The 13,683-nt window shown below is 36.4% G+C and overlaps 1 protein-coding gene across 1 annotated transcript in view; it reads left to right on the plus strand.

The window, feature by feature from the left end:
* The window catches only part of LOC149776454 (transmembrane channel-like protein 7), a 111,208-nt gene that overhangs the window by 74,693 nt on the left and 22,832 nt on the right, over positions 1-13,683 (plus strand). The window contains exons 11-12 of the mRNA XM_089942398.1: positions 568-660; positions 3,067-3,192. Coding sequence (XP_089798524.1) covers positions 568-660; positions 3,067-3,192 — 219 coding nt within the window. The remainder of the gene's footprint in view (positions 1-567; positions 661-3,066; positions 3,193-13,683) is intronic.

The raw sequence follows: 13,683 nt of genomic DNA on the forward strand, positions 1-13,683 counted from the left end.
TATAATGAAACAATAAGACTAGTTGACCAAGGGTCTATGGTCTTCACTTTAGCATGTACTGAGATGTATTTTTGTTGGATAAGAAAACATCAAAGGGATTCCGAACTCATATTAAAATGTATGTGGTGTTTTGTTGCAGTGACAGATTTAATAAGGAGAACTAATTAACGATAATGTTTAAAGGTACATTCTGTGAAGTCCTTGGTCCATTTGTTAATAAGCACCAGTAGATATTGTAATGACAATAAGAGAGCTTATGCATCAATCATTATATTTTCTCACCGACAATTAATTATTAGTTTTTTTTAAAATCAAAATGGCAATATGGTATTTTCAATCTTTTTCGCAAACGTAAACCTTCTTAGGGGAATTTTTTGTCCAATAATTTAATGGATTTTTAAAAAAATACAAAGTGATATGTATAAAAAATTGTGTTACATTTAGATAATTGTTATTTTGATGACTGGATTGTGTACAAGAAATTAAAGGGTACAAAAAAGTACATGAAATACGGTACATCTTCCATGTAATACAAATAATTTACATGTTCTGCCTTTACTTGTATAGAGCAGTGCAGAAGCAGAAGATTTTCTGAGTACATATGGAACAACCATTATCTTCAGCTTAATCAACATATTTGTACCAATGTGTATTGGACAGGTACAATTTCTCTCTCTCTCTCTCTCTCTCTCTTTCTCTCTCTTTCTTTTTCTCTCTGATTTTCCTGCATAAAGGTATTCATTATCATAAATACCTTTGGCAAAAATGTTTTTCATTCCTCCATGCATGATATTTACTATATCAGTATTATTTGAGACTTATTGTCCCAAATCTTTTCCTGAAAAGCAACAGACATGGCATTTGTATTTCCATCTGTACATTCATTTGACACACTTTAATTTCAGTTTTTATGACTTTAAAGCTTCTTTGGTTAAGAAATAAAATTTGATATACTTTTGCATCAACATTTTAAGGTGTGTTGTGTATTTCATTGGGGATCTTTTTTCAAGGTCAAGGTCACAGCAAGCTTTTATGCCAGACTTTCCCTTTAGCGCTGTAACTCAAAATCCATTTGAGATTATGGGATGATACCTGATGCACTTCATTATTAGGCTGGTTTTGGTTTTGTGGGTATTTAATGCCATTTCTCAGCACATGACAGATAATACATGGCAACCAGTATATTTATGTAGGAAGAAATAATAGGATCCCAGGAAGAACCATCAACCAATGAGAAGCTACTGGCAAGTTTTTTCACATACCCATGTTGGTCAAACCAAAACTCAAATTCTCATGGACAATAGGTGAGATATTTGAGTGGTCAAGGTGATTGTAACATGGACCACTTGGCCACTCAGGGTCTCACATGATCATTAGGTGTGTCACATATCACACTGGGGGTCCTCTGTTCGAATATGCCTAATATGGTTTATTTAATGCCTAACATAGTCATAGGTTTTCTAAATTATGCAACATAACTCCTGTACAGAATAATGCAACACATCATAAGCTTGTAAGAAGCAATTTAGAATAAATTGCAAATAAGTCTCTACTTATATATTTCACACAAGCTTTGGTTATTTGTCAAAAAACAAAATGTTCATGAAAAAGATTGTTTCTGAAACTAATTTCTTACATGGGATCACACATTAGATTTTCAGCACCTGTATATCTTAGCCAGAAAATTTGAAGTTTAAATTGCTCACATGAGCTCACATGAGCTTCATGTAATAGGAGTGAAGTTAAAAATAAGGCATTTTTATTTGAAAATCAGTAATAAGCTGTTGGAAACACAGCCAAGTTATACCAAAGACTTATAAGAAAAAGGCACTGACAGCTGCCTTGCTTGGCACTTGGCATTAAGAAGTTAGTGTTAGCTGGTTGGCTTGGTGTCAGGATAATGTGACCATGTGTGAAATAATGCTACATGTGTGAAGCTTGATGCCCCAGTGCTAGACATCACTATAAATTACCATTGTAGCGATATGACTGAAAATTGTTAAAGCTATGTTACAAATCCAAATCACACACTCATTTATTTGTGAAAGAATTTGAAAATATGGCATGGTGAATTTCTTGGAATTCCAATAACTATAGTGCACAAGACCTGAGTTGGCCAAGTAGTCTATTAAGGCACTTACCTTTACATATCACTGAACACTCACCTCTGTCTGCATGAGTTCAAGTCTCAAGCTTGGCCATCATGGGTATGTGAATAGGCTTGTCAGTAGCTTTCCGTGGGTCAGTGGTTCTTCAGACATTTTCTTGGATTCTTCCTGTACCAGATGTCCTGGCCACCATATACCCTATCAACAATAACAACAACGTTGCTTAAGCTATGATGATTTGGTTGGTTTGTATTGCTAAATTGTAATATCCTGGACAAGTCCAGGATCAGTTGTACTTTTCATGAGTTTAAAAAAAAGGTTTTATGAATCCTCTTTATATACTTATTCTTCTGATTTATTTTAGACTAACCTTGAAAGAGGATACATTAATTCTATCAGTCTGATTGTTCAGTACTACTAGCTGTTTATGTGAACTTTGTGTTGGTTTTTTGGGGTTTAACACCGTTTTTCAGCACACAATAGGCTATACATGGTAGCCAGTATATTTGCTGGTCAGGAAGAACCTGGAAAGACCCACCAACCTACTAGCAAGCTTTCTCACATTGGTCAAGCTGATCTCAAACCTCTAAGATAAAATTGAGTGATCTGTGAAGGTGAGCGTCTTAGACTGATTGGCCACAGTGCCCTCCTGATAATTAGGCAGTCTCATGATAATTTGTTTATGGAATTCACAGCCATTTTTGTAGGTTGATAGTTGTAAACAGGTTAAAGCTTAATCTTAAGAGCGTTTTAGAACTAGATCAGCTCACTTAAGAAAGTTTACTGACATGAGCCTTTCCAAAACTTTAACCTAATTTGCATATTAAAATACACATGAGCAAGTTCATTTTATATCTCACTTGATGTCCCGATGAGCTTTATGTTTTGAATTTTATAGAGAATAATTGTAATATATTGACCGTACCTGTTGTTAAGATAATGCAAAATTATATTTCAGCTTCCCAAGATAGAGAAGTATGCAAGTGGTAGGTATGAGTTGAATGTGACCCTGGCTCGAGTTTTCTTTCTGCGGATGGCAAACCTTTTTGCTCTGATTGCCTCCATCTACAGCAGTGTTACCTCAGTAAGTTATGTTCGTCATATTTAATAAATTTAGCACACCTTATATATTTGCTTACAAGTTGAGTCCAGCTGCAAACTGCACAGACCTAGATCTGCCATTGCATAATGCACCAGCAGGTCTGGGTTTAAATGCAGTTTGTTAGGAGTAATCATTAGAACAAACAACATACAACCTGGTCTGCAAGCACATTATGCTATGGGAGATCAAGATCTTTGTTGCATGCTGTTTTACTGGACTTATAAGTGAATTAAAATGGTATTACATGTTTTGTTCACCTAAAAATGTTTATTTTGGATGAAAACTTACAAAACTTTGTGCATACCATTAATGACATAAATGTACCCATCATGTAACAAAAAATAATATCCATAAATCCATTACTTGTAGATCCTTTCAAAAATTCGATACTGTTAAATTCCTAGAAGATCTGAAACAGATTCCATGGAATACAATCCAAATCTTTGAAGAAATTGATGATGTTTTAGTTACTTGGACAGATCTGTTTATCAGTATAGTGAACAAGCATGCCCCTTTAAAACACACACAGGATAAAGAAAAACCACCAGCCAGGCTGGATCTTCCCAAATATTTTAGAAGCAATAAAGCAAAGAGACCAACTAAAATCAGTAGAAAGTCAATCTGAATATAGAGTTTGGAGGAATCAAGTTAATAAAATGATATGTCAAGCCAAACAAGCGCAGTATAAAAATGTGCTTGATGAAAACCAAAATAATCCCAAAGCTATCTGGAAAGTGTTTACAGGGTTTGGTGAAGGCAAATGTAAGAGTAAAGCTGAAATTTTGTCCCTCAATCATGAAGGCATTTATACTGATAATCCAACTAACATCTCAAATATTTTTGACAACTTTTTTGTTCAAATTGCTGAAAAACTTAAAGAACCCAGAACTTCATCTGATCATCTGGAACTCAAACATTTTTGTGCTAAAAAACTACCAACAATATAAAGTTTGAAATTCCTGAAATGAGTCCCGAATTTGTGCTGAAATATATTAAAAAATGGATGATTGTAAAGCTACAGGACTTGATATGATTGGACCAAGGCTACTAAAGGTAGCTGCTCTGCAATTGTAGAGAGTATAACTTTCATTTGATATGAAAGTATTAGGTCTAATAAATTTCCACAAACATGGAAAACTGCCAAGGTTATACCATTGCATAAAGCAGGAGCAAAAGATGATGTAAATAACTACAGACCCATCTCTATCCTCCAGTGTTTCTCAAAATTACTAGAAAAACATGTACATGATTCTCTTCTCAACTATTTAAACAGTTTATGATCTTATTCATGATAATCAGTATGGTTTTTGCCAGAATCACTCCTGTGAAACTGCACTTGTATCTTTGATTGATAAATGGCTGAAAGCATTAGATCAAGGAGAAATGGTAGGCACTATTATGGTTGATTTTCATAAAGCTTTTGATCTTGTAGACCATGAAATTTTGCTTGAAAAACTAAAAATCTATCAATGCAGTGAAAACTCCCTAAACTGGTTTACTTCTTAATTAACCGATAGAGTGCAAAAAGTATCTTTAAAATGGTCAACTTTCTGAAAGTAAAAATATTAATCGTGGAGTACCACAAGGCTCTATCCTTGGACCTCTGTTATTCATTCTGCTTATCATTGATTTACCTCTCAAGATTGGAACGTAAGTTTCTTACACTGACCTCTATGCAGATGATGCTACACTGTCTGTGATTGGTAAAACCAAAATGGTACTTGAAAATAACTTACAAGATGCTCTCAAAAGACTTCAAGTATGCTGCAAGGAAAACAGTATGATCATAAATACAGAAAAAACGAAAGCCCTACTAGTTACAACACAACAAAAATGAGCAAGGCTAGATAGCAACAAACTCCAGGTTTTATTTGGCAACAGGAGCTTCAATATGACCTCTCAAAATAGAATTCTTGGTGTATTTGTGGATAACAATCTTACTTGGTCTATTCACATTAAACATATTTCAAAAAAGGTTAATTCTTATCTTTGGCTACTGAGGAAAATCAAAACATACATTCCTCTTCAGTATAGGGTCATCTTTTATAAAAGTTATATTCAGCCATATCTGGACTACTGTAATGTAATTGGAGGTAATACCTGTAATTCAAACATAACAACACATTTAAGACTCCAAAAGAGGGCTTGCCATTTAATTCTAGATCAAAGTATAGACAATTTTCAGGATGCAATGAATAATTTAAAGGTTTTAACAATACTTGAAAGAATATTTCTTAGAAAGGCCAAATTGATGTATAAAGTATCCAGAAAAGACATTCCTGTCTATCTAAGCAATAGCTTTCACCAAAGAGATACTGATGGCTCTCCAAAATTAAGGTCCATAAGAAGAAAAAATTACATTATACCAAGGCCAAAGAAGGAATTGTTTATAAAAAAAGTTTTCAATATACTGGTCCACTGGTATGGAACAACATTCCCAGTGACATAAGGCAGGCTCCTAGCATTTCTTCTTTTCATAATCAATATCTTAAATGGATGAAATCTTTAGAAAACTGAACAGTTCTAGTACAAAAAATATAGCATGCTTTTCTGTAGTTTTGCATCATTTTCATAGCTGAATTTTTCAATGCAGGATGATATTTTATGTTTTATATATATTTATGTTTTCACTGATGCCTGTGCATGTGTTCCAGGCTTGATACTTTGAATTTTAAAGTTATTTAGTGTCAAGCCAGACTCTTCATGAACATCATGTTGTATATACAGTATATATTTGTTCATAACAGCTAGAAGGCCTCAAGGTAGATTAGTTATGTAACTAATTGAGTTACCTTCTCTAAATAAAGTCTTTGTTATTATTATTATTATTATTATTATTATTATCATTATTATTATTTATAAGTACTAGAAGAGGCATACCTTACTTTGTAAATGGTGATAACTCTCCACTCTTGAGGTTCAGTCACTGTCTCCAAATATGGCCATGCCCAATAAAACACATGTAACATCAGGGTGTTGTTAGATACTTTTTTAGTCCTACAAAGTTAACTGGCAACAACAAAGCAGTAGGCATTGTAAAACTCCATGGTAGATTCAGAAATAAAATCATGTTATAGTGAGATTGTTACTGGTGGCTTCTGTAGTATTGATATGGCTTCCAAAAGCAACTTGGCAGAAAATAAGTTTTTGACTTCTTCACTAAAATGGTTGAGCCAGTTTTGATTAAACTTTGTTGGAATATTTCCTAACATGTGCTTTTTGAAAATTAAGACTAGGGTGGCACCCATAACAGTGGTGTGATTTTAAGAGCATTCCCGGTGAAAAAAAACAAACTATTTTTGACTTCTTCCCCACAATTTTGGTTGAGCCAGTTTTGATCATTCTTGGTGGGAATATTTCTTACGGCATGCTTTATAAACATTTTGTGCCAGTTGACTCTTTTGGCAATGGTGAGGTTTCCCTAGGGACTGAGTGAAAAACCTATTATCAACTTCTTCTATCACATAGCTGAGTCAGTGTTCAATAAACTTAGTTGTAGTGTTGTCTGTGACCTGATTTGTTGAAATTACTTTCAGGGTGACTGTTTTTAATAGTATGGCTTCAAAAGAATTCATATGGAAATCCTATGTTCAACTTCTCCAGTTTTACCAAGTCAGATTTGATTAAATTTATTATCAAAGAAATGTTTCTTAGGTTATGCATTTATCACATACATGTGAAAAAACCAGGATTTCAATATGCAGATTTACAAATTTTGATCAGTAGACTGATTGACTTCAAAACCAGTAGATTTTTTTTATTGGTGTAAATTTTAAATTCTTGAAGGGGATTGAAAACAAAACTGAGGAAGTTTCAAACAATGCCTGTCTGATTCAGATTCTGAGGGCAATGTTACAATAATAATTAATTAATATTAGTATATTCACAATTAAAGGAACAGGAAGAGTTTTTTATCTTATAGTTCACTGCAAATATTTTTAAAATAATATCCAATCACATTTGTAGCTTCCTTCACCAGATCAGTCTGTCTGGTGTCACCACTGATGAGATGAACTGTGATTTTTTCTAATTTCATGGTGTTTGTTTTTCTAATCATATCATTATTTGTTTGTTATCTTATAGTGTTGTCTAATGTTGTAAAGTGCTTAGAGCTTCTAAAGATTAGGCGCTATACAAAGTCCTCATTATTATTATTATTATTATTATTATTAGGCTTCACAATTAGCCATGTTAACTAGCTCTCAATAGTTTCTGGTCCAGATTTCCCCCAGAATCACTTTGTGTTTTGTGAAGAATGGTGAATGTTTCCTCAGCATCATAATTAGAATGTTTTAATGAGAGGAAAGCTATGCTAATCCTCCAGAGAATTTCTAGCATCAGTTTGCCAGTTGCTGGGTTTGTAAGGTTGCAGACTGTTCTCCACTGCTTTCCCACATTATGTTCACCCCAAAGGAGGAAGATCCTAACTTGGATTTAAGATGTCTTCCTCAGGGACAGCTTTCTCCTTTAAATACATTCCCCAGTTACATTAATGTTTGGGGGATATAAGCCTGCTATCTTGTAAATCCAACCCTACTTAGTGTCGCTAGTTTTTCAGCTTTGCTGCTGTACTGATAACACCTACATTATACAGTTTTAGAAATGAACCTTGAAAAACCTAAAATTATTTTGACTTTCAAAGAAACATTAAAACTGCCTTCTAAAACTGAGGAAAACCTAAATAAATAATATTTTTTTTTTAAAATGATGAATATTTCTACTCTGACCCTACAAAAAATGCATTTTGTGCACACAGTTTTTCAATCGATTAGCCTAGCATTCTAGAAAGTGCGTGAACTATGCAAATTAAAGACAGATTCTGGTGATTTTAATTATTTATTAATTTTTGCTTTATCTTTATTTTCAATATACATGTATTTAGGAACAAACTTGAAGCATACTTTATCAGATTTTTAATGAATGTAATGCTCACCATGGAGATAATCTTGTAACTGTTGTGTGTCTTAAACCTCAAAAATATTTTAAAACCTTGAAAAAAAGACTAAAATTAACCTAAAACTGTGAAACTCACTTCCAATTCTAACCCTGATTTTACCTCAAACAATCCATACCATCTTAGTGTTAAAATTGGAACTTTAAATTTGGATTGATTGTGTTGGACAATCATTCTTCTACAGGTTGTATAGATTATTTTTTTTACAGTTTTTTTCCCCAAATTTGAGAAACTGTCACCTTTATGGACTTTGTCTATTTAAGATGATGTTAAAACATGCTATGGTTGAACTCATGTGTCATTTATGAGTTATTGCAACACTAATTTTGCTTACTCCATTAGTAATGTTGGTGGTACTAACAAGTTAGTAACATGCTGAATTGCTAATTTATACTTTGTTTTCTCTTGTGTCATTTCAGTAGAAATGTCAACTAAATGCATGAAATGCGAAAAGTTCAAAGCAAAAGAAGACAACCATTCTAATGTATGATATGTATTAAGTGTACTTCCTCTATGCCATTTAGCATGTGTAATATGTGAACTGAGAAAGCCTGGCCTACAGCAGTCCAGAAGGCAACAAAAGGGAAAGATGGAATAAGTTGAGGAAAGATGATAAACATTGATATCCTCAGTATACATCCCAAGTCAACCTCCATTGCAGGTCTTTGATGGGATGCTGTGTATCCCCCCAACCTAAAGTTTGTCTCTTGCAACCTTCAGCCACATTAACATCAGTGGCAGTGGAGGAGAATAGTGTTGAGATGGTACAACAGTCCACCTTTAAACAGATGTGTTGTCTGATCCAGGAACAACAACGCAAGTATTGGCATCATGATAGTTATTACCCTTATTTCCCTCAATTGCTTCTGCACCTTTTTCTTACTGATTGGGGGAGTGTATCCCCAAAATTAGACTGCCCAGTGGCTGTAAGTCTCCCTGCATGTCCGCGCATGGTCTTCTAGCCTGTAAGTCTGGATGCATGGCTTTGTACTGGACCCATTGGATCAATTTCATAATACAGCCTTGACATCCGTAGTGATCACCGGCCTTCCAGCCATCCCAGCATGGGGACTTTTTTTGATAAAATGGTCTGGCCAACTAGGATTTTCGAGAATCTTAGTGACAGATCTGTTGTTTAGCCATACCTGTAGGCAACATACCCTATTATGATGGAGATTTTAGTGGGAAATTTGTCCATCCAGTCAAGCCCTTGGAGCAGCCAGCACTGGTGATAGCCAGACCATCTTCTATACTGCCAGCACCCAGGCCAACCATATGCCAAGCGAAAAACCAGTCAGCCATTCTGGTAGTGCCTGACTTCCATATTTTCACTGTTTATCCACATGAGAGAGTTAGTGATATTTTCAAAGTGGACAGAATTGAGGCATAAGTGCCACCTGATATGGCTTATCCAGAGCTGCAAGTCAAATCAGGCCAGGACTTGAGACTCGTTGAGTGTGATGAAGCTCCTACAAATCAGCCCTACTGAGATTTGACCATGGAATGGACTAAATTTTAGCTTCAAAGCTGCAGTTGAGGAAACTTATAAGGTATTGGCAACTTCAGAATGCCTTCCACTTCCTACCATTACTCAAGACTGTAAAGTTAAAGCATCGGTAGATTTTGATGAGGAGGAAGAGATACATTAGTCAAACCATGATAAAAGGCAACCATACAGAGGTGGCACGAAACCAAGTTTTTTTACCTTAAAGCCTCCTAACTCTAGACATTGACCTACCCTCCCTACCACCCAGACACAGCTTCCTCATTTTTGCATAATCAGGATCATTGAACTTGTTGAGTCCATTTTCTTAAGGATATGGATTTCAGCAAGAGAGTTTTTGCAACTCCTTAGATTATTCATTGCAGAAGTAGACTTGATTCCACTCGATCGTCTTTTTATGCATCACTTACAAATGACATTGCTAGCACAGTGGCACTCCTTTTAAGTCCCCTGGATCAAACAGTCATGATCATGCCCGAGATACAGTGATTCGTGTGGCAGTTAGCTGACCATGAGGATCTCACAGGATAAGCCCCAAAAAGAAATAATGGTATGTACGGACACAGTACATACGGCTGGGGTGCCCACCTAATGCGTGACTTCATTACCATCAGTGGCACACGGGAGTCAGGTGAATGGCCTCTCCACATCAGCTTTTTAAAAAAAGGTCTGTCATCAATGCATTTCACTTCTGGAAGGATTGACTCTCAGGCAAAACAGTCCTCAGTATATCCATCAACTCTGGTGGTGACCTACCTCCTCAAACAAGGGCACCAAATCACCCAACCATTCTTTTATGATTTGACAGTTTCTACGTTGGTTTGACAACCTTATTATCAATGTACAAATCAGACACATTCCTAGCAGACTCCTTGTTTTTTTTTGCGACAAGGAGGAATCACAAGTTGCCAACCTTTGTCTTTCCAGGTCCAGACCCAGAAGCTTGGGCCTTGGACACTGTCAATCAATTTGGAAAGGTTGTGGGCATTAGCCAACCCTCCCACACTTTTGGTACTAAAAATGATCCAGAAGTTACAGGGTCAGAAATGCCAAATGATTCTAATAGCCTCTCTCAGATGGGACAAGTCCTGGGTTACCGATCTACTCCATCTAGCAATAGATCTGCCCAGGAAGATTCTGGTGAAACAAAACCTTCTCATGTAGCAGTGGTCACAGGTGTTCCATCCCTGCCCTGACCATCTTCTTTTTCTTGCTTTGCTCTTGTCCGGACAGCCTTGTCATACAAATTTAAACCTTGGTGGAATCTCAAGAGCAAGAAGGCCCTCCACTCTGAAGGCTTACAAGGGAAAGTAACATGTTTTCAGGGACTGGTACCATACAAATAACATTGTCCCTCTAAGCACCTCAGTCCCTCAAATGGCAGCATTTTTTCTCTGGCTTTACAGGGAGGAACAGTTAGTCCCATGATCCATGATATCAGACAGATTCCTGCACCATGGTAGACATGATATTGGGCATGGTAAAGATCTGTTGGATCTTTTAGCCAATTTTGATCTCAGTCGACTAAAATTCTTCAATCAGTTTCCAAAATGGAATCTATCCTTGGTTTTAACATGGCTCAATTTGCATAAATTGAAGCTTTTAGCCCACACTTCACTAAAGCTATTACCATACAGATTATGTTTCCTTATAGCTTTGGCTTCAGCATGGAGGGTGAGTGAGTTACATGCCCTTTTCATCGACCCAAACTATTGTCAGTTCAGATTGGATGGTTTGGTAGTCCTCTTGACACAATCAAGCTTTGTAGCCAAATATAGGTTGCCGTCTATCATCAATCAAAGAGTCATCATTCACTCACTGTCTTCTATAGACAGGTCAAGAGCAGCAGCTATGCAAGATCCTGTTTGCACACTCAAGCAGTACTTGAAATGCACAGAGACAAGTCATGGCATGCGAAACTGCCTCTTCCAGCAAAAGCCAGAAAACAGGATGTCACCTCTCAACCCCATGCTTCGTGGCTGAAATGGGTTATATGCTTGGTGGCATACTCAGAGGTCTCACAAGATCAGAGTCATCTCATGTAAATTACTGCTCATGAGTTTAGAGTGATCTCCAAGATATAGTAGAAGCTTTTGGCTGGCATGCAGAGTGAACCTTCTCAGGTTTTTATCTCAGAGATATAAGTTTGCAGAGACAAACCTTGAATCTAGTAGGTCCAGTGGCAGCAGCCAGGATGACCACCAGACCCATTTAAAATAATCAACACAGCCTATCAGCTTCAGTGAAATTTCGTGGTACAACGATTTCAATAATTACCTTCTTAACCATATGTAGGAGTCACACACAGCGACCCTAGGGTGTGTTGCTTATGTAATAAGGAGAATGGGTTATTATTAATATGGGGACTCCAGCCATCATTCCCTAGAAAGATACCCAAGGTAGAAATCAATGATCATCATTCCCTCCTCCTATTCTCTTTACATTAATGTGATTGACACTGAAAGTATCTGTGAAATTTCCATGAAACATTTGAGTACTGTCCTTTCATTGAAACTACCTTTGTCCATAACTCAGCTGCAAACATTCCTCTGTAGTTGTTGTACACAGTGTACTAGATAATTCCCAACTCCTTTTTTACGTCATACCGTTATGGTGGCCTAGTGGTTAGAGCGTCCGCCTCGGATGCAGGAGGTTGTGGGTTCGATATCCGACCGAGTCATACTAAAAACTTATAAAAATGGTACTAATAGCTGCCTTGCTTGGTGCTCAGCATTAAGAGGTTAGTGTTAGGACTGGTTGGCCTAGTGTCAAGATAATGTGACTGGGTGGGACATCATGCTACATGTCTGTGGCATGATGCCCCGGTGCTATACATCACTATAAACTGCCACATTGCAGACATCTTAGCGATATGACTGAAAAATTGTTAAAGCTACGTTAAAAATCCAAATCACACATTTTTATGTCATTGGTACTGATGACTGCATCACTGATCTCTACTGATTGACCATAATGAGCAATGACAGTGACATTGTAATCATTACCAAACTATAGCATGTCAGTAACATTTTCAGGTAAAGTGTCAGGCTCAAACATGGTGAATAAAAATCTCATAGTCTGGGAATCTGTCATGTATGTTAGCACTTATAATCCATACACTCATTACTGCTTTGGCTGGGCTGATAATTCATTGTCATGCAACAAAAACTGCTGTTCTTTTGCATTTTAATTTTAATGCTAGTGCTAAAATAAAAATACTTATAATATGATTGTTACACTACTGCTGATTCGAATTATTCTTAATTTGCACTGGTTTAAAAAGAGACCAGAAGAGCTTATGGGATGGTCTGTTGTCTGCCTTCTGTCCATATGTTAGCACAAGTTTATTATCATTACTCCTAAACTACTTGCAAGATTGCCTTGAAACTTTACACAGGTAATTCCATGGTCTAGTTAGTCCTAAATGAAAATGGTGCTGCTTGGATATCCAGTATGGCCACCACAATGGCCATCTTGAAAATCGTATCACTGCTTCTTCTGAATGGCTGGTCAGATCTAGCAGATCCAGTATGCCCTCCACTGTGACCATCTTGAAAATCGTGTTATCACTACTCCTCTTGAATGGATAGTCATATCAACATGGGGTTTTCACTCAAGGACTTCTTATGTCTCATTAATCCTAAATGAAAACGATGCTGATCTGATGTCGAAAGTAGCTTTCTTGAAAATCTTGTTATTGTTACTTCAGAATGATTGTCCTGTCAGCATCGGGTTTTCACTCAAAGACTTAACAGTGTCTAGTCATACTGCCACAGTGGCCATCTTGAAAATATTATCACTGCATCTACATACTGTTGGATGGTCATATCAACATGGGGTTTATACACTAAAAGTCTTAATAAGAGTGAGAGGTCTAATCACACACACACACACACTTAATAAGATATCTAGTTGGTGTTAAATAAAAATGGTGCTGCTGTGGCAGCTGTCATGAAAATCTTGTTATTGCTATTCTTCCTGAATCATATTAACTTGGAGTTTTCACTTAAAGACT

The sequence above is a fragment of the Sinohyriopsis cumingii genome, chromosome 18 (assembly GCF_028554795.1).
Source record: "Sinohyriopsis cumingii isolate HCF-2022 chromosome 18, ASM2855479v2, whole genome shotgun sequence".
NCBI lineage: Eukaryota > Metazoa > Mollusca > Bivalvia > Unionida > Unionidae > Sinohyriopsis > Sinohyriopsis cumingii.